We start from the raw sequence: 22,402 nt of genomic DNA on the forward strand, positions 1-22,402 counted from the left end.
TGTACTTAATGAAGGAATATTGGAGTGTGAGTAACTGTGACTTTAAGGTTTAGAGAAACAAACAGAAGCACTTCATATTTGGAGATTAGAGAAATAAAACGGAAGTGACCTCTTTGCATAAAACAAAAAAAAAATTCCTAGGCTTGGGATACTTCATTAGTAAGAATGAAATCATATTAATGTCATAAGGAGCTCTGTGTTTTAATCCTGTTTACCAAACTAAAATGTAAAAGCCTTTTATGGCATGTGAGAGTCTTTGAGGGCTTTTTCTCCCCCTTTTGTTTCCAAAGCTGCTGTGTTTGTGGTTAGGCTAATGAAAATTTGGGCTGCCTGACAGCAGATACATTTTCCTTTTGTGCTGGCAAAAATCCATTGGTAATTTTGTATTGGCTGAAAATAAAGGGAGAAAAACTTGTGGTGTTTAATCCTACATTTGATCTACAAGCTAGTTCATGGTCAGTTAGTTTAAATCTGTGTCACAGTGATAAATGCAAACTGCAGGTTAGAGAGTAAATGAAGGAGCAGCTGTCATCTCTTCCTATTTTCTTGCAGCTTTTCAGTTAGAATTTTAATAGCCATTAAATTCTAATTTAAAACCACCATAGGAAACACCCCATAGAAAAGCAACAATGCTGATTGCAACATATCACAAATATTTACTGGCCTCTTTCTGTATCAGCGTTCCATTGAGTGCTACACAACATTTGTGGCAGGTTTATGAGCTAAAGTATTAGTCTGTGCAAGTGAATGTGGGCAAATAGGAAATATGAAATAGAGGCTTCTATTGCAATCTTACTGGTGAAAAAAAATCCACAAGCCAGTCCAGTTTTTGTGTTTTCTATTTCTTCTGTGACTTTTTTAAATTTTGTTGTTAGGCTGTGATTCTGATAAATTCATCTTCTGCTCTGACTGAGCAAAACCAGCCAGAATTCAGGGTTTAAGGAAACATTTGATCTAGTGAACTGAGTTTTATCTACTCACTTGTCACAAGACAGCTGAGGCAACCAAACCGTGAATTGTCACTGTTTGAATTGATAGTTGCCTGATAAATTGCCCCACAGCAAAAGGAAGGATGAAGGACAGGATAAGACAGATGGGAGGTTGGCTTGTTTGAAAGTTGATCAAGATAAGCTATTGGGAAAAGCAAACCCAGAAACAACATGCTCAGCAAAATCCAGCTTGGAATTGGCTGAGTCGGAGCATATTAAGCTGTGGGCAGGTGGCATCCCATTTGAGCTGGGAGCCTGCATCCTGCTGAGAGCTGTGCTCTTCTGCCTCCCAGCAAACTGTTTGGAAAGGCAGGTGGTGTCTCTGAGAAGTGTAAAAAGGCATGACCCAAGATCTTTGGCTTGTGTTTAACTATACATTTCCTTTTAAAAATAAACACCTTATGATTTAGCAAAATGCTTCTCTAGGCAGAGGCTGAAGGCAATCTGGCAATGAGGATAGAGCAGGTATATGGAAGTTGCAATGTTTGCACCACGGACACCTGTTAATGGGCTTCTCTAGAGCCTAAATATAGGAGGAAGCAAAATGTATTTGATTCTGCATAGCTTTGACCAAAGTTGCTGAAGGACATGAACTCCCTTAACGTTTCTAAGAGATGCTCTGGGGGTGTCTTTGCTGGTGGGGGCTGACTGTCTGTGTACTCTGTGTTTCAGGGATAGAGCTCTGTCCTCCCGGGCACCGGTTCATGATCACCATGGTGGCGAGCTTCATCGAGATGGCAGGGCAGTTCCTCATGCCAGGGCTGGCTGCCCTCTGCAGGGACTGGCAGGTCCTCCAAGCAGTCATCATCTGTCCCTTCCTGCTGATGCTGTTCTACTGGGTGTAAGTATTCCTTCCTCCTGCTAATGAGCTCCTGGTGTTAGGCCTGGGAGATGCTCCACTGTCAGGAAGTGTGTGTGCTTCACAGTACATGTGAGCCTTTCTCTTTGTTCTTCCATTCATCTTGTGCAAAGGCTTGACTTTGAAATAAGAAAGAATAACTTTATAATCTGCTGTAGCATGGACATATGCTACACCCTGCGACACAGTGGGCACTTGGGAGATAATTCCCTTTCCACTGAGGTGAAGTTGTATTTTGTTATTATTCTGGCTGTCACTTCCCCTTTAAAGACTAAAATAGTTCTTGAGAGGCTGCATCCCAGCCTAGCTGTTGTCAGATTGTGACTGCATGGCTATATTTTCTCTTAATACCTATGTCGTGGTTTTGGACGGACACTGTTGGTTTCTTTGATCCAAGAAAAGTTACAAATAACATCTGTCAGCCCTGGAACAAGCACACTTGGATGTTTTGTCTGCATGAGGTAGTCAGCCCTGAGCTAGACTTGATTTTGCCCAAATTAGCACAAGCTATGCTGAAGTCTGGGTGGCTGGCCTGTGCCAGGCAGTGGCTCGGGATTGCTCCTACAAGGAATTCCCCACTCCCAACTGGTCCCAGTCCTCTCTGCCTGTGGCACTGTGGTGTTGGTATGGCTGTCCTGAGACAAGTAGGGTGGTTTTCACCTTGGGAATAGTGCCAGGTCCGTCCCCACTGTGACATTACAAGCATTTCAAAAAACCTTCCTTTGTTGTTCTGTCTTAACAGTGACACGCAGTGGCAGCGTAGTACAACAGAGGCTTATGAGAGCAGTGTTGTACAAAACCATAACAATAAGAACATCAACAGGTTTAAAATACTGGGTTATTGTACACTGAGAAAAATGAGTTAAAAGGCCACTACTCTGTGCAGGACCAAGCTTGTTAGGTACCATGGTGAGCTTGGCTGTAATGCCTGACAAGTTACAACATGTAAGAAGTTGTTACAGTATGTAACAGTTATATTTTTGTGTTAATTTCTTACAGAGCCCTCCTGTGTTGACAGTAGTAACCCTCAGTGGGGATTTCACTGGTTTTTCCCAAGGTAGACATGCCTGCCACAGCTTGGGCAAAAGGTGCACTCAGAAGAGTTATGAGTCCCTTGCAAGATAATGGCAGCAGAGGCAGGGGGTTACCCCTGTTTTCCAACATACAACATTTAAATAGCCTCATCTTGGAGGTGTTAATCTTGATAAATAACAAAGAGTGGTTTTGTTAACCTATGATGCTGTTCTTCCCTCCCTTACCTGCTGTATGTTATGTACATGCTGGTCTGCTCCTTCATGTAGTAATGCCCATCAGCTGAAATACCTGATGTCCACTACTGGATAAAACACAATATCAAACAGAATTTCTACAGACATCTGTGTCCAAAAGGACGGTACAGTAGGATGGAGATGCCTAATGAACATGGCATGGAGAACAGGCATCCCTCAGCAGTCTTGTGGAGGCCACGTTTTCCAGGTGGCTTTGGCAAGGTCTCACTCATTCCTGTTGAGAGGTCATTCCTGAGTGACATTGAAAGGGACAGGAAATGCTAAAAATTACTCTGTAAACTGCAAGAGCTCTGTGGCTTTTTTAGCTGGGCAGGGCAGGCAAACCAAGCTGATAAGTCCCCCTTATACACTGTGGAACACAGCAGCTTGATAAATAGTGGTAATAGCCAGAGGATCAGCATTTCTGTTGCCCAAGGTTTTTGAATTTGCAGAAATGAACCTTGGTTGGAATTCCTCTTTAATTATATTGTCAGTACAGTATGTACTTTTCTCTTAGGCTTTTTGCATCTGTTGCATATTCTCTGGGAAGTGTTACCATTTTATTACCACTTTCTTTCCTCCCAAATGGAATGTGGACCCACAGCATGTGTTACAGATAAAGGAAGGAAACTAGCTGATTGGTAATAAAAGAACTGGAGAACTGCACTACTTGTTAATTCCTCATCATGTACCCAAAGCAGTGAGTCCAATAACAGATGCTTCAAATAGCCCCTTTACTGCTCCCTCCTTCCTCTGTACTCTCTTTACTTCCATCTCCTGCTGTGAGAGTGCTGTTTGCTCCTCCAGGACAGGGCTTAGCCCTCTTCCCACCCATGGTTTTGCTCTTCTGTCAGCCACATGCACATGGGAGGACATACAGTCCCTAGGAGGTGCATGACTGAGTGGATTGGGAAGCTGGGCGTGGATGGGGGAAAAGGGAGAGGCAGCAGATTTGTCCAGGAGGGATGGGCAGATGGGCTTGGATAAAAAAGCATGGAGTAGATGCTCCTACTGAGCTCTTGGGTCATTCTGGAAGGGCAGAAAGGCACCCATGTAAGCCAGACATGGGCACAGGGTTTGTGTCAGGTGTATAAAGATCATTTAATCAAAGTTAGACTCCTTTCAAGTGCGTGTGTGTATCAGAGCCATAAGGGGAGAGGATCTCCAGTTATACAGAGAACGTATTTCTTCTCCCTTGAACAAAGGAAGATCCAGACAGGATGATGCCATGAATGTCAGTAAAGGTATCAATAATTTGAAATAAACTCCTGCTTCACTCTAACCAAAACTGAAAGAAATGGGAAGAGGTGGCTGTTTTTTTTCTGGTGCTCTTAGATAGGACTTACTTGCACCAAGACACAAAGTTGCAATAACTGGGTTATTTGACCCAGTTTGTTGACGTGAGGCAGACCCCTAACTGACAACACATTACAACCTTTCCATGGGCATCCATTTTCCATCCCTCTGTCCAGAATCTCAGTTCTCCTTCCAGCTACATGTGGTACCTTCCTGGTCTTTGTCGAGGATTCTTCTGTTCTCTAAGGATTTCTCAAACTTAAGATCTTTTTTTCCAGTGTGCCTTCCAATCATCCCCCTCTCCCAAGCGGCAGCAGCTGTGGAACAGGAGGTGAAAGTTTAAGCCTACCCCACCCCCTGTTCTTTTCCTTGACTGTAAAAGTGTGGCCCTTTTCTTGCTGATGGAGGTGGTAGCAGACTATCAACCAGCTATTCAAGGAAAATACTGAAAACCAAAGTTCAGCAGGAAGGAGGGCATGCATTGGCTGTGGTTCACCAGGGACAAACTGTCTGCACACTTCAGAGCAGGAACACTGAGGGAGCTTGGTGTACTGCTCTAAGAGAGACAAGAAAAGAAGGATGGGGTGGCACAGAGGGGTTGTGGTTATGCTCTGTTTAAAACAATGCAGCTGATGGGAACTGTAAGCCAAAGGAATGACACAAAAAGTGACCAAAAGCTGAACTTTGTCATATTAGCTCAAAAATATGTATTACTTTTCACAGCCCCACCTATGCTAATGACTGAAGTCATCCAAATTCCAGCCTAAACATGAAATTACATCACCTGTAACTTTACCTTTTCCCTTCTCTCAAATAAAACACTATAAATGTAGCTTGAGGAAGGTCAGAGGAGACTTCGCCTTTGTATCCTGGGACCATCGATGGGCTGTACCTATCTGCTCTCTCACCACCTGTTGTGTAGGACCCGAACACAAGCAATACCTTCCTGAAATGCTTCTTCAGGAAATTCAAAAAGCAAGCTTGTGTTTGTGATCATGCTTTTAGTGCTATTTAGTCATCTCACAATTTAATGCATTTGTCAATGGCTCTATTATTCATACTTTAAGTATTCTTGGTGTGTGCTACCACAGACAGTGTATTTATCAGCAATCCAAGAACCTGCATTCCTGTTGCTGAATAAGTGACACTTTTGCATCTGGCTGAGAAATCTATTGAACGTGACAGAACTTCTGCTCTGGCCATAAGAGGCCATTGGGTGCAACCAGACTTAGAGTGTCACACTGAGAATTTGTGACCATGGGAGCTCCTACTGAATGTGACTGGACTGATGACCTGGACTCAAGGCAGCCCACAGATTTTTAAGTGTCCCTAAGGAACCTCTCACTGCTCACACTGAGTGATGGGGAACCTGAAAGATGCTAGGCTTCAGCACTTCCACTTTGAGAAACCTGCAGGAGCCAGAAGATAAGAGACATGTTTGTCCCCAACCTGTGACGCCCATCCTCATGGCTCCTTTCCTTTCCCTACATGTGGGTGGTCATCACAGGACTTGTTGTTTGGAACCTGTAAGCAGACTGTTGAAAATCTAAAACTTATGGGCTGGTGGCTGAGGCTGTACCCTCTCCAGGGCCAAGCATGCAGAGATTTTACATTCAAAAAATTCTTAGTACTTTAAAAAAATGCTTTTTCTTTACAAGACACTCTGCTGGAAGATGTGCCAAATCATCTGTGCAGGATGACGGGTAGTAAATAAGCTGTCAAGCTGAATGGCTGTCATCATAGTTGTTATATATTTTTATTGGCTGATAACATTTAGATTATTGTCTGCCTGAGTTCTCTCCTTTTTATTTCTTCTTCCAAAAATACTTTCTCTATCTAAGTTAGAGGCTTTGCTAAGGCATCTTCCAAATTGTATCAGCCCTAAGAGACAGTATGATAATGGTGCAATTAACTGCTTAGAAGTACAAGAACTGGGCAGTATCCACAGCAAAGATCAGTGCTTTGTGAAGGAAATTTGAGGTTTTATTAGGTATTTGAAGTTAAAAGTAGTTCTTAAATTTGTTTTTAATAAGGTCTTTTGGAAGAGTAGTAAAAACAAAGTCTTAACATGAAAAAAAATATACTTATTGAGTGAGATCTGAAAGTTTTCATGTCTATGGAAGTATGGGAGATTTTGAGGTTTTGTTCTAAGAGCTATGTATTTCTTTTGATTTTGTATTAAAATAAACTCATTTAGAAAAAAAGGGAGAATGACCAGTTAAGCTCACTAATCTGGTTAATATCAGCACTTGAAAGAAACAACTGGATGGAAAACTCACTTTTTAAACTGTACGCATGTATATATTTTTAAGGCAATTAACAAAGTATTATCTTTAGTAGGGGAAGCTTATCATCCTAAGAAGTAATTCTTTCATCTGTCTTTAAAAGAGAACCCAAATTACTTCTGTCAGCTGTTTTCTTTCTTTGGTCTGAATTACCATGTGTGAACTGCGCATCTCATTCATTCCCTTCTTGGCAGCAAATTCTATTGCAGACAGTGCTGCCTCTTCCTCTCATTTCTTTCCAGCTATATTAATGGACAGAGCATCTGTAATATGTTATAAAATTCCAATGTGCTGTATTTCCATGTGATAGGATATTTCCTCTACAATTTGTGAATCAGGGTGAAAGAAAATACCATAAATTTGCACATTCTGAATATGTTTTTGTTTTTGTTTTTTTTTTTTCATAAGTTATTCTTCTGTATTTTGAAATAATTACATAGCTTCTGAGTGGTTAAATGAGCAGCTAAAACTCTACCAGTTCATCCTCTGACAGAACCTTGGAAGCAGCCCTAACCTGTTTTCCCTCTTTAAAGTATTTTCCCAGAATCTCTTCGGTGGTTGATGGCTACACAGCAGTTTGAGGCATCCAAGGAACTGATCCTTCATTTCACGCACAAGAACAGGATGAACACAGAAAGCGACATCAAAGGAGTGGTGCCTGGTGAGTTGGACAGACAACTGCAAATCCCCCAGCTCTTCTCTAAAGGCTGCACATGGCATTACTGCCCAGAATTAATCTATTTATTGCCTGCAAATCATCTCATCCATTCATTCATTCATTCTGCTTTTCTTGAAAATCCATTCCAAACTCCAGCACTGTGTTAAAAAGTACATGGCCTGTTGAACAGTCCTAGTAATTATAGTCTTGTCTTGCAGTGCCGTGTGTCTTTAGAGACATCTCTTGAAGAATTTTACCACGGCTACAAGAGTGCGCCTTCAGCTCTGTGTGCCTCTGGAAACTGTTAAGGAAGCTGCTTGCTGGGATCCTGCCCATCACCCAACACTTACTCTGTTGGTTTGGAGAAGCAGCAGCACTCAAATCCCCTATACTAAAGTGCCAGCCCCATGGGAAACTTAAACTACATTAGAGTTTCTCCTTAAAGCCTTGCTCCAAGAGCTCTTTTGCTTTCCTCTCCTGCATCATCTGAGTGATGCTGCTTTAGGGATGGGGGGTTGCTGCAAGTGACAGTTTTCACTTGAGAGTCTAAAGTATCAATTCTGTGGTTTACTGATGCTTTTGGAAAGAGCCGGCTCCTCTCATCACCAAAATTGTCACTGAAATAGCCAAGATCCTGTCTTGCAGGTTGCTGTGCAGAAGAGACTCTGTGCATGTGTGTATGTGTGTTTGTCTTATTACAACAAAGGCAAAGAGCTTCTGGATCTTTATCTCAGTAGTGCTCCTGTCAGATTTGGTTCAAGCTCCCCTTTTCCTTCTCACAGGCTTGATACTGCCCATAAACAGCCATTTTGCACTGTCATTTGCAGTCTGTATCAGACTACCCTGTTGTCAGAAAATGGTGGAAACATTTCCCCCTTTTCCAACACTACCTGTTCTGACCCTGGGGGCTGCAGGGGGACCTCAGCCAGTTGCTCTGCCAGTGAGTGGATGTGATGCTTCTGCACTTGTCTGATCCTTGTCAATGGTCTCTGGGGTAGTTTCTTTCAGTCAGTGTTAAAGGCGTCAGTCAGCACTGGAACAGGTTTAATCCAGGGTAGAAAACTGTCACCATTAACGTCAGTGCCTAATGAATAAAGCAGCCTCCATCAGTGAGGGATGAAAAGCCCAGTTCAGGATCTCTGCTATGCTTACCCAGGTCATAGGTGTGATTTTCGGCGCAGTCGGCACACCGGTGTTAATTAGCTGGCTTGCATGTAATTGTGTGTCTGGGGTTACAGTTCCTGGATCTGCACCACACAACATGGCTTTGCAGTGTAAATACCATTTTTCTGGTAAAGTTCTGAAAAGCATTAGGGGTGTGAGAGCCGTCATTTACCTGTTGATCTGCATCCCCCTCCCCCCCCACCTCATTTTTGCAGGTCATCCTCAGAATAGATGATGGATCTTGAGAAATTATGGGTCCCTGAGCCAACAATTGGTCTTGGAGTTTCCCAATGAATTCCTAAATTTGGCTTTTGTCAGTCAGCTTCTTGAATTTGCAGATGAAAGAAGATGTATTTTAGGGGAAAGAAAAAACAAATTACCTGAGTTTCCTTTAAGGAATATAATAAAGACACAACTGTGTGCTTGAAGGATTTAGTTAAGCCATGTATAATGGTATTGCCCATGGAGGAATGCTAAATGTCAAAATGGCTTTATGACTATTATTTGTGACTGATTACTTTTCTCAGCAGTTTCATGGCAGGAGTATACTCCTGTTTAAGGAGGTGACTCCCTTTCATGAGAAAAAAAAGAGCATTATTTTATATCTTGATACTGTGGATCCTCTGACTGCAAATACATTTAGATACAGCAGTTGTCAGTACAACACTATTTGCAATTCATAAATAATTCAGAACATGGCCATTTCTGCCTCCTTGTTAATGATGAGATTGTTGGGATTTTTTATTTCTTCCCTCGCTTTTTCTCTTTAAACTCTTTCTGCAGCCCCATACTTAAGGGCTTTTCTGATGCAGCCCTGGAGGGAAGCTGCATTTCTGTAGGAAGAGAGGAGCAGTGCCTAAAAAAGCATGAAATAAAATGAACTATAAACTACTGAAGGAAAGACCACCTCTCTCATTCTGGGTGCATGGGGGTGTTGATGGTCTGAGTGAGGACAGGAGAATAGTAGGATTCTTGAATTAAGAATGTGAACAAGCTGCAGACCTTGTATGTTGCAGTGGGTCAGTAAGGAAGAGGAACTCTCTCTCCGCTCTTGTGTGCTGTAATAACATGCACACAGCTGCTCTAGCATGGAATGGGTAGAAAACTGGTACTTGTCTGGGAGAAAGGATGCCATTGAGCCTGATGCAGATATCCCTTGTTTTCCCTTGATTCCATTGTTGAGCTTTCCTATCTGTGTGGAGGGATTTTTGTTTGTGATTTGTTTTATTCTTTGTTTTCCATCTGAAAGGGCTGGAAACTGTTTTGCTCTAGTTAGGGGCCATTGTGTTGCTGTTTATTATTCTTCGCCTCATTGTTGTAACAGCCTCCTGTGATTGAATTACTCCCAATACATTTAAATGATAAACTGCTCACTTGCAGTCCCTTCCAGCTGAAAATCCCACTGTAATTTTACTCATACATACCAGTAAAATTAGTGTGTCTGATATAACAGATAATTACAGGAGTTTCATATATAGCTTGATATGAGTTCCATAGTAAAAAGAAGTAGCATTCAAGTGGACAAAGTATTTCTGGGATGCAAGAAAATTTAATTTTGAATTTCTTTCCAAGCAGTGAACAGGCTGGTTTTCCTTTCTGAAGAATCACACTGTTTCCACTGCCTGCTGAAAGACTTTACTCGTTCATTTGGCTACACTGCCTGTAGTGGAGAGTGCCACTAACCATCTGTAAGGGGCTCTTTGCTCCATGGGGAGGTGGCCTGTGTGTGAGGTGGGGGGGAAAAAAAAAGGAAGCAAAATTTATCTACTGTTTTTGTCAGTCTTTGGGTTGGAGTGGTTGCCAGTGCTCTCCTGGGATGTCTCTAAACACAACAACCAAAAGTCCAGACAGTGATCCAGCTGCAGCTGAACGGTCCAGCAGCTGCTGTAACAACCCCTGCCAGGAGAAAATGAGGGTGGGCAGCTGATGGGCAATGCCCAGCCAGCAAGACAGAGTGAGACTGTGCTTACATAGGAAACAAATTACAAAATGAGACAAGGTACATTGGTACATTGGTAGGAGTCTGAAGTGTTGTGAATTTACATTGCCCTTATCTTCAGTAGCCTGTCCCAGGGCTGATGTTGGTTGCATAGAAGGATCCTCTTTCTCAGCAGCTTTAAATGGTCTTATTTTTGAGTGTTTGGTGTACCTTGTGATTTTGGGCAGGAATAATTTGCCTTAATAATGAGCTTTTTGGGTTTATGTGGTGCATTTTCTTTTTTAATGCTTAAGAAACATAGGTGAATTAGACCTTGATAAATCACCCCTAGTATGTTTTGACTCAATATTTCACCAGTTGGCTTTAAACTTTGCCCTCTTTTAGAAATGAAAGTTTAAATCTGTTTTTGCATCAAGGAAATTTTTTTTATTCAACTGTGTATTGAAATGTCATTTTTAAAACAGGCTTGCTGAATTTTGTTGGCAAATATTTCAAAACATTACCCAAAAAACTCATCTTCAATCATGAGCAAATTAAATATTTTGATAAAATCAGTTCAGTACAGATTTTTCACTACCAATTTCTCCAGAAACTTCACCATCTCTTCCTTGTTGCCCTGCAGAGTGAGAACCAAACGTATATTTCAATGCAGCTGCAGGACAGTCATTTTTACCTTAGTGTCATAAATGCTAAGGAAGTATGAAGATTGTTTAACAAACAGGAGAAAAGAGTGTTTAGGGGAATTGGAAATCCTAAAGCACCAACCTCCTTACACCTTTTAAAGGTGGCTTTACACTTTAGGTGGCTTTCATTATTTTTATAGAATGCACTCTTTTACTTTGTGTGGGGTCGAATCTGTTTGCTGCCTGGAACAGACTGTCTTCTGCAGGCTGACCTTTGCTGCACCAGCACCCAGCCCTGCCGTGTTTGGGTGTCCTGGGAAATGCTCCGCTTGGAAATCTCCACTTGAGACACTGCTGGATCAGCAGCTCCCCAGGTGTCACACGTGATGCTTCCATGGAAACCCACCCCTGTGCAGCTCTCTTTTGGCTTCCCCTGTGTGGGGAGACATTTCAGGTGCTCCTTAACATGAAAATTGCTGCTTGGCCAGGCTGAAAAACAAAGCTCCCTTTCTGCCCGTCTCTGGATGGAAACACAAACCAGAGGTACTCCTGTGGGCAGAGAGGTTATAGCTGTTCCTTCCCAAAATTCCCTTCTAAGCTTAGAGAAATAATATTGATGTAATCACACGAGGTGGACAGCAAAGGTAAAGCATCCAAAGAGATGCCAGTACTTTAGCATGCAGAACACAACATGGAGAAGATGAAGGAGTGTGGTGGTGATATGGGGGTACTCTGCGTGTGTATGTGTATGGATTGCAGTTAGGAAAGCTGTGGTTTTCAGGGACTTTCCCTCTGAAGAAAAACAATTAATTATCTTTTACCTTTCTTCCTGCTGAACAACATGCTGCCATTACTTTTCTTTAAACATAAGCTATTTTTCTGTTTTGTTTTGCTATATATATATATTTTATTTTTCCTAAGCATGAGACTTGAATCTATATAATTATATTAATTTTCCTTTTCCACTGGGTAAATAGCAGAGGGAAGGGTGAAAATGCCTAATGTCTGAAAGTCAGTCTCTTTCCCTATAAAGCTTTATTCATATCCTTAGACCATCACACCTATCACTACTCTACTGGTTTAAAGCTTGTGATCGATGACGAGTGTATTAGCTAGAGAAGAAAAACAAGTTTTCTGGCTCCATAATATAGGTGATTCTATGTGATAGTGAAGTACAAACCTGCCAGATGTCCTCCTTTGCCAGATCCTGTTTCTTGGGTGTTTAATGGTGTTAAACTTAAATGTTCCATGCAGCTCCCAGAGGGTGGTCAGGTAAATGTGGGAAATGTAGTTAAAACAGTTCAAGGTGCTGCTTGAAGGTGGTCTATCAGCCACAGAGATTTCTGGCTCAAAATTTAACAAAAAAAAAAAAAAAAAAAAAAAAAAAACCACCCAGACAATGATTTCTGTTGTCCTCTTGTATGTTAAATCAGTTTCAGGAGGGTCTGGGTTTCTCCTGCTGGACCTCTGCTGTCCAGCACCAGGAACTGGTGGAGTTTGTGCAACTTTTTTAGGATGTGCTCTAATGATAGTGATTAACAAGAATAAAACTGGTCAGTTAGGTCCTCTTCTCCTGGCTGGGTCTACAGTAATGGAAGAGGAGAGCCCATGCATGCCCTGACTGTATACTTGGCAAAGGTAGTAGTGATATCTGACAGTATCAGGTTTTGGAGGGATCAGGGAGAAAGGGTGCACTCTACTGAGAATGTGCTTTTTGATGCCACTGGGAAAAGCCAAATATGCTAGAAAATTTAAAGGGGGAAAAACAAAAACAAACAAACAAAACAAAACAAAAAAAACACTGCAAAAATAAAAGAAAGAGGGAGCTATCAGCCTCTATTTCAGTTTGAATGACTCTTTCTCACTAGTTGAGTCCTCTGCAGACTCTCGCTGGCTGCACTCCAGCCTGTTGATTTGTGCCCCACTGGCACACTGGCTCTTTGTGCACAGTGCTTTACCTATCCTCCCAGAGGATCCAGCTTTACAGGGCATTAACCATGTGCAGAGGGCTAGCAGCAAGCCCTGGTGCCTCTGGCATTCCCCCAGCCCATGGGCGCCAGAGGAGGGAGGACTGGTGAGGGTTGTGGATGTGAAGTGTAGGAGGGGAAACCTCGAGAACCAAATGGAAGTGGGTGGAGAGCAGTGTGAGTGGACCAGTGGCCAGAGGAGAGAGGAAATAAGAGACTTTAAAAAGTTGTGGTAGCAGAGAATAAAGATAGCTGGAGGGGAGTTAGAGAGGCAAGGACAAGGGACTGGGGGAAGTAATGGAGGAAGAGCATTCTGTAGAGGAAGAGCAGAGGAGAGTTAGAGCACAGAGACTCTAAGGGGCTCTAAGCCCCTCAAAGGGGCTGCAATCATCTGCTTCCCCCTCCTTCCAGAGTAAGCTGTCAAGCCCAAAGATTCAGTCTCAGAACTCTTTTTTTGCAAAATCCACTCCTAAAATGTTTGCTTCACCCCTCCCTGCTGCCCAACTGGCTTGCTCAGCTTGCTGAGGTTCCCTCCATAGCTCCCACAACAGAGAGCAGTAATGCATGTGTGGATACCTGCAACCTCCTGATGGACACAGCTCCACACAGGGGAATTGGAGGTGCTCTTTGTGTTGTTGTTGTTGGGGGTTTTTTTTAACACTGATGATTTTAGAAGAATGTAAGCATTGACAAGTCATGCTCTGGGAAATGCAAGAAGTCAGGTTGCCTGGGCAACCCCTGCTTGGCCTCCTGGCATGAAGGCATGATGATACAGCCTTTAATAACATGATTACGACCTATTTTTTTCACAGGGCATAGGATGGACGAATCAGTGCATAGGATGGACGATGATGTGGGAATGAAGCTGTTGTCTGTTCCTCATTTGTTGCAGAATTTGGAAGGTGTGTAGTGAATGAGGCAGAGGGTTGCAGAAGGAAAGAGGACAGTGTTGGGGAAATGAAGATGAATACCTCCTGAAGAGCTGTACTCGTTCACTGGGTCTGTCAGGGATGTTCTTGTACAATGATGGAGATTTTCCTAGAATCAGGCCCTTTCAGTGCTGTCACTAATCACAATTTCTTCGGTGTCTGTTTCTAGTGTGCAATTCTGGAGCTTGATTTGCAGAAAGATGGGAGCATTTATATCAGCACCTACAAGGGGTATTGCTGCATGATGTTTTTCTCTTTCTGGACACCAATCTTCTCTATTTTATCTCCCTGCCCACAAAACAGGAGTAATCTTTGTCCTTACTCTTACAAGAAGGTGGTAGAGATAATTTCATTTGTATGTATGAAATACATGTGTATTCTGACAGCACTGTAGGAATGTCTCTAAGGAAATCTATGATATTTTGTACTCACTGGGCAGTTTGGATAATGAAGCTGAGGGGGTACATGTTGAAGGGGAAAGGCAGAGATCTCTTTATCACACCTGTCTCTTGGATGACCGTAGTGAACATTCTGGGGGAAAAACTGATGTGTGATCATCTAAATGCTGTATCATAATGCACATGAGCAATTGAAAATTGCAACAGCAACCTTATGTTTGACTTTCTGATCTTTTTTGAATGTAGTTAGAAATATAGGATTGAAATAAATCATTGCAATCAGTCCTTAGCTGTTACAGTTGCAGAGTTGCTGTTATGAAAGGATTTTAATTTTAAATGCTATGACTATTTATGTCCAGTGCTTTTGTTACAAGGCCATTCCAGTGTCCATATTCCTCTTGTACTGCAGGTACATTTTAGCATTCAAGTCAAATACACTATAGTTCTCTGGGTTTGTTCTTTTTTCCCTTTCCCATTTGCTCCTGTCTGTGCCAATCTTAAATCTCTTTTTCCTCATGCTGTATGAGAAGAGAGCAGCCCTATTCCTGTACTGAGATGAAGTTCTCTATCTCCTCTCCTTTTATAAATGGGCTTGTTGGAGGTTTAGTTTCTCAAATATTGATGACCAGAATTGTAAAAGAATTCCAGTATTTCATTGTTTGAATTGAAAATACCTCATGGTTGCATTAAACTGGTGCCATATAGTTTATATACTTGTGTTCAAGTAGTACATAACCAAGTCCAACACAGGTTTTGCTTATCTTCCACCAGAAACATCTCCCCTTCAATTCTCTGAGAATTTTGCCTTGTATTTCACATTTTCACTTGCTTTTGCCACACACTGGATCTCAAGCTCACCCAGTTCTCTCTGACAGCTCATTTGTGTTTTACTTACCTTTGGTAGTAAGGTAGTGCCTCACTTTGTCACCTCCAGACCTTATTGGTACATTTTTTTGTCAAGCTCCCTACTTAGGTTATTAAACAAGATTTTTTTAAATAAGATGAATCATCCCTACTAGGGATACTAAGACTGCTAATGTCCTGCCATTCACTTATCATTTCTATTTTTCTATCCCTTATTGCTCTCTGCTGATCAGTCAGTATTTTACCTACCTTATAATTTCTGTATGTGGCTTGAGAGCTGGACAGAAGTCTTGGAAGGTCTAAATAAACCCATGTACCAGTAACTCTGTCTGCCAGAGAGTAGATTACTTCACCTCTGTGTTTTGGACTGGTCTGCCTCCTGCTGCAGAGCTGTCATGCTCCAGAGATTGATTGAGTCTCTGTGCTAGGTTTCCATAGATCTTTTCATGTTCAAAGAGCTACTGACAATATTGTTTAGCAGACAGAAAAATCCAGCAGAAGTCCATCACCACAGGACACTTGTCATTTTGGACATAACTTTTCAGCGACTTGATTTGGGCTTTTGTCTGTTTTGTCTGTGCCAAGTGGTGCAGAGATGGGTGGCTTCATCTGAAGGCTTTAAAGATACTTTCTGATTTCAAAAGGCATGCTCCCGAAATGCAGAGGGTCCCATGAGAATTCGGCAGCATTGTGAGTTGGAAGCTGGTAGGGTTCCCCTTCCCATGAGACTTTTTTTAAAGTCTGCCACTGAATAGTTCTAATTTCCACTGAGATATAAAGAGTTAGCTTGTTGACAGTTTTCCTACCGAGTCCCTGAATAGGAAGCCTAGAGTGTGTGGGGGCTCTGGAGTATGAGAAAACTTATTAGGGGGCTCTGAATAAATGGATAGAAATATTTTTATATTCCACACTTTCCCTTTTGGTAAATCAAAACTGAAACATTTAATGCAAATTCCTTCTGTATTGGTGACTTCAGTATAAAATGAAAAAGTTGGGGGTACAGGGAGTCTTTCTGGTGTTAGTCCTGGGGAGAAATAGTTTGCTTCCATGAGGTTTTAATAGGCTTTGGCTTGACTTTTATTATCTTAACTTTGAACCTATGAAGTCAGTCAGCCTGAGGGCTGTCACTCTCCTGGTGCTCATCAAAGTCAGTCAGAGTAGGTCCTTTCATGCAGGCAGGCTCCCTCCAAAGACAGCAGGTCACTTACATGAGAGACAGTTCTGTAGCTGATGACTTTTTTGCAAGTCACATAACTTATTTGTTCCTATTGGAATGATATTTTGGTTATTGCAAGTCATAGATTTTGCAGTACAGTGGAAATTTTTGGCGAATATCTCACTAGTATTCATAGAAACAAAGGAGGAAGAAAGCCATCAGAAAGATGGATTGTGTTGGAGACTTGGAGACAAGTCATTCATTTAAAGCAGGTGGCTTAGATTTGGAGTTTTTACAGCATCAAACAGGGATAGAGGCATAAATAGCTGGTGGAGTCATAAGGCTCTCAATAAAAAGCCAGGTTCTGTTTGCATTCTCTGGTATAAGGTTTGAGGCCAGATTCTTTTTGATTCTTTTTTCCCTCTTTTTTTTTTTTTTTTTTTCCCACCCCTCCCTTTTCCCCCTCTTTTTTTAATGCTTGTAATGCTGTTTCATCTGGAATTGAGACGTTTTTGTATAGTGCTGTGATGTACCCATGGACTATAACCCCCATGAGAGCAGAAGCAAGGGGCCACTGCAGAAAGACTGCTGTATGAGTAGGGCAGAGAAGGGGTGAGCTCCCCATCATGAGTGATCCTCACTGCAGCTGACACAGGAGGTGTTTGACAGTTCACATAACCAAGTGAGCCTTTACTTGAGGGCAGAACAGCAGTTCAGTGAAAAACACTGAGAGGAACTAGTTCAGAAGCACTGATTTATGAGAAAGGATAAAAGGGGGGCCTGAGTGCACGTGAGATGGATTCATGACAATAACAAAGAACATATGTGTCATGGGAACCCCTGATGTATGAACAAGGCAGGAGTGGAGAGCAAAATAATGTCCAAAGAAAACTGTAGCCAAGTTGAGTGTTCCTTCTCTTAATTTTATTAAGTTGTGGCTCAATACAGCATGTATTTACAAGCAAGTCTACTCTCTGTCCTGAAAGAAAAAAGTAAAAAATTCTCTGAGAAACAAACAAGCAAAAAACCCTATCAGATTAAGAAATTTGAAGAATATTGCATAGGTACCCTCTGCTGACAGAGGATGAGATGTTTTACTTAATAGGATAGATCTGGTCATTCTTAGTTTGAGAGTGAACTCTTTTGTCCACATGAAATCTGTGCAGTATGTGTTGTTTGGGTAGTGATTTTGATTGTCGCCCTTCAGCTGAAATAGTAAACACCTACCAACAGCCTTTCAAAACCCTTGTGCTTTGTATAGTGCTTGCAGTGACTTTTTTTGCAGTAGAAGGTTTGGCCTGGGCTTAATCGTGGCTTTTAAAATTATGTTTTATCTAACTGCTTCCATTGCTCTGAATTATTTTGTTCCCACTTACTCCTTCCTAGAATCTTGCTACTAAAATTATTTTGAGCTTGTTCTTTGAGATTAGGTTCCATTTTTTTTTTGTTGCTTATGTTTTAATGTGGCCCTGATCCACTGCTGAGCCTGAAGAGGGCTTCTGTAATACAATTATTAATTTAACCAATTCCTTCTTTTGCTCCACCTTAGTTTTCCTGCTTTTGTGAGCTTCATGCTGCATAGATTCTGGGGAGAAATTGCCATTATCAGGTTGTTAGAAAAGTAGTATAGCAATATTCTGCATAAGTACAAGCACTACTGTAAAATACCCTTTGTTGCTTTTGTTGGAAGCCTTCTCAGTAGTTACTCTAGAGAGAAAACCAAGAGTGACCTGTGAGCAGTTAATACCTCAAGAATTTGCATGTCAGTAGTGTTTTTTTGATTTATTATTTTTGTGATGCACTTCTCAAATAATAGCTGGCAAATGTGGTTTTTGTTTAGTTTGTAAATTCGAGTGACTTTTTTTTTTAACCCACTCCCTCCCCCCCCACCCCAGCTTGCTTTTATTTTTCTCCTGTCTTGCATCTCTTTAGGAAGTTGCTATTCAGCAGAGTAAAACAGAGGTCAGGGCAGGCCAGTGTGGGCAACTGAGGACACCTAAGCTCATTGAGTATGCACGAAGGGAACACGTGCACACTTCACGACAGGACCACGCTGCTGCCTTTAAACACAGTCCAGCTAGAAAGCAGCAGTGAAAGCCTTTACCCCAAAAAACAGACCTAGTCTGTGCTCTTGGAGGGCATTATTTTTGTGATGCTTCTTTATAGCTACAGCTTCTCCTGCTTTTATTGGACTTGTTGCTCACTGACCCAGTAGCTTGGAAACAGCGGCTGCTTTGGCATGCTTGGGTAGGTGTTCAAGCTCTAACTGAATGGTAATTGGGAAATAAGCAGTGCCCTTCATTATTGTCCTGTGCCAACAAGGGTATCAGATGCAATATTTGTAAGGCTTGTGTGTTATTTCAGCATTGCAAGGAAAAGTTTACTTGAACTGCCCAGCACTGGAAGGACACGGTGATGCTTTAGTTCTGAAATGCAAAGACACCACAGCTGCTGATGCCCAGTGATTTTTATTTAAGGAAATGTCTTAACATTTAGGACATCCATCAGGAAAGTCTTAAATATTTGTAAAGGGAACGTAGTAGAAGATGGATGAGATGATGTAGTGTCCTGGCCACTTCATTCTGAAACTTGAATTTGACCAAACTTCAAAAGTTACCCATGAAAAATGAGTTTGAGCTCCAGTCTTTTCCATGACTTTTTAGGTATGCATTTCACAAAGGGAGCAGAACCTGTAGCTGCACCAGTGCAGTCCTCCCTGTGGAGTGGTTTGAAAATTAACAGAATCCTGAAGTTCTTCAAGAAATTTGCAATCATGCTTGTTGGGGCCAAGCTCCATACTGCTCCCACTTTACATACACATTTTTAACTGGGAGAAGGTTTGGAGTATGAAGCAGTTCTTAGTTCTTTTGCCCCAAGAAGATGAAGGGAAGCCTGGAAGAAAAGGAGGAACCTGTGCTGGACTTTAGGCAGGCAATTCAATGTTTTTATAGTTCCCATTAATATTATCAAGAGTGTTGTGCTCTCCAGAATATCCCTCAGAATATCTTAGTTCACAAGTAAATCTCCTTCTTCTCCTCAGTGAAGTGATAATTATGATTTGGTTTGTTTCAGAGCTGGAGAAGGAAATCACCAGGAGACCGAAGAAAGTCTGCATTGTTAAAGTGGTGGGAACAAGGAACCTGTGGAAAAACATCGTAGTGTTGTGTGTGAACTCGTAAGTCCAATCTCTTTGTTTAAATAGTTGTGTGGTCAGTGAACTGGAGCAGCAATGGGAAGTGATGAGGGAGCTCTACTATTTCCTACTGTGAGACCCTTCGCTAACATCTCTAATAAATGATCCTGGAAAAACACCAGCTGTTGCAGGGAACTATATTTTTTTATGGCAAACCTGGAGAAGATCATTGGCTGTTTCAGGCAGCAGAACCGCATCTTCTCAGGTGCCGCGCTGCAACTGCATTGCTGTCACCAGTGGTCTCGTGTGGCCATGTGCTGGTAGGTGCTCATGCATTCAGACATCTGCTTGGTATCCCAGGTGGGAGTTTTTGAAACCATTTATGCCCCAGGAGTGCAGGTTCAACTTGTTTACATCTGATAGGGCTGTGGTGCAGAGGAAGATGTTGCTTGCCAGTAAACACAAGATGTTCCCTCATATAACAGCTGTGCTTGATGGGTCTTCAAAGGCAGATTATGAAGTACCTCAGCACTCCCAAATTATGGCAGGGTGTCACAGAGAGAACGTGCACTCCTCAACAGAACAATGTGATGCTTGCCTCCTAAGGCTTCAGTTTGGATATGCTCATGTGAGCAAAACAAGCATCAGCCTCAGGTTACAAGCTCTGAGGCCTTCTGCCCAGAACTGAATGCCTTGTAAAGAGGAAATACATTGGCTTGCAAATTCTGGAAGGGCACCAGCACTGCATTTTCTAATTTTTCCATCTTGTAAAATGCCCATTTGAATTTTTCTTTTTTTTTTTTTCTTTTTTTTTTTTTTCAAATGGGAGATGAGGATGGAGAAGACTGGGAATCCCCTTTCTCTGATGAGTTTCAAATTATGTGTCTCTCTTGTGGCTTTTTCTTCCTCACTTCAGGGCGCTACTCTGCAGCCCTCACTCCTGTTAGCAGGCCTATGGATCAGTCATCACCCAGAGGGGAGAGCCCCTATGCTGGGCAGATATTCACCCAGAAGCACACAGACTTCAGGGGTCAATCTCCAGTGTTATTAGTTGCAGAGCCAACTCTGGTTTTACGAGATTTGTGTCTCTCTTCCACCCACCAGTGAGGGACTCCCTCTGTTCTGAAAGAGTGCTTTCTCCTCTGGTTCACCAAATATGTTTAATAGACAGTGTTAAATGTATTTGTGAAAAAAGTTTACATGGGGAATTCTCCCCTTCTCCTTCACCCACATTAATTTGTGTATTTGGAAATTCCCTAAATCAGAACTAGGCAGCCCAAAGAATAACTTCTGGCATTAGCACACAGAGGCTGTTTGCCATCCAAGCTGAGCATGAAGCAGATGTACATCTGAGGAAATAGATTTCATGTTTGTTTTCAAGGGGTGAAAAAAAAAATTTGATTTTACTTCTGTTATTCCTGTTAGACAGGGCTGGGCTGAATTTTTAAGACGTGGAGAAGGAACCTTTTGCTGGGAACAAAAAGAAATTAAAGGACACAAGGATTTAATTTTAAAAGTAACTATTCTGAGTGGCTCACCAAGTCAAGAGAACTGAGTAATTCTTAGAGAACAGGCTGGAAAGCAAAGTCCAATGATAAAATAGTTTATAGGTCATGGCCTCAACAGCAACTTCTGCAACGTGTTTGCATGCATAGAAGAGAAAGAAGAAAAACTGGTTAACTCTGCCTTTTTACTACTACTGTTTTGCTGATTAATATTTCTCTTATGGGAGGAGTCAGCTATAATCTAATTATTCAAAGCAAATGTCATTTTTTTGTAACAGCAAGCACTCGTGTTAGGTTTTATCAGGGCCAAGGTGTTTGGTATTGAGGGTGGGGTTTTGAACTAGAGCATTGATTCACAAGTTTGCAAGAGAAGCTCCTCAGGCCTTGAGCTGTCATGCACTCAATGACTGTGTATCCACCCCTGCTGCTTCTATGCTGATTTTGATATCCAGTTTGCACTGACAGAGCTTCAAATTCTTGGCCTTCAGAAGGATAGAAGTGTATCAGTGTAATGTACCTGCCATTCTTTTTTTGTTTGTTTGTTTTTTTGGAGTCCTAGATCTGTGCCTCCCACTCTCTCAGGCACTTAATTTGTGCCATGAGATTTGTCATTTGTCTTGCATAAGTGCCAGAGACAGGAAGTTCTTCCTGGCAGAGGTACTTGAGCTGCAGTTGCAGCCCTGCTGCTATCTTGTACCACATCAGGATTGATCCTGGGGCTTCTCATCTAACTTTTGTACCTCCAGCCCCTTCTTTTTTCTTTTTTTTTTCTATTTTTTGGAGGCATAGGGTGGGACAGGAAAAAGAGGTGTGAAATGCGATGGTAAGGTGTTGATCAGTGGCATCTCAAAGCTTTTTAAAAAGGAGGAGACACATTGCTGTGAAGGGTGGTGAAAATGTGTAGACTGAATTAGAGCTTATTGTTCCATAATTGTAATAATCATTGCAGCACATACAACTTCAAATATTCCTTTCTCGGGGCCTTTCAGTTTTAACAGGCTAGCTTGGAAAGTGAGGTGTAATGCTTATATTTAGTATGACCAAGTGCCACAGGCAGGTGGGTGTTCCTGGTGTTTTGCTGTCCAAGCTCAGAGGCTACTTCATCACAGCAGCTCTGTAGCTGTCAGCAGGTGCACTGGGAACAGAGAGATGTGCTCCTCTGGGAATGGGATTTCTCAAATACAATGGGAAAATCTATCATGCACTAGGAGATCTTCTAAAGTTCCCTGTGCCTTGATCATACCATGAGCAGCAGCTGTATGGATAAAGTCAGCAAATATTTGGTTAAATGGAGATTTTTTTTCCTTTGGTTTTTTTTAGCAATGCTTATTTTCACAGTAGCACCTAGAGATAAGTTTCTTAACTTAAG

At 41.9% G+C, this 22,402-nt stretch overlaps 1 protein-coding gene across 2 annotated transcripts in view; it reads left to right on the forward strand.

Annotated features, from left to right (window-relative positions):
- Positions 1–22,402, forward strand: part of SLC22A23 (solute carrier family 22 member 23) — a 107,885-nt gene that overhangs the window by 71,287 nt on the left and 14,196 nt on the right. The window contains exons 4-7 of one of the 2 annotated variants that reach the window (XM_058830400.1): positions 1,662–1,830; positions 7,231–7,358; positions 13,861–13,950; positions 19,468–19,570. In XM_058830400.1, the coding sequence (XP_058686383.1) occupies positions 1,662–1,830; positions 7,231–7,358; positions 13,861–13,950; positions 19,468–19,570 (490 nt within the window). The remainder of the gene's footprint in view (positions 1–1,661; positions 1,831–7,230; positions 7,359–13,860; positions 13,951–19,467; positions 19,571–22,402) is intronic. The other variant, XM_058830401.1, reaches the window with a different exon arrangement.

This window comes from Poecile atricapillus, chromosome 2 (assembly GCF_030490865.1).
Source record: "Poecile atricapillus isolate bPoeAtr1 chromosome 2, bPoeAtr1.hap1, whole genome shotgun sequence".
Lineage (NCBI taxonomy): Eukaryota > Metazoa > Chordata > Aves > Passeriformes > Paridae > Poecile > Poecile atricapillus.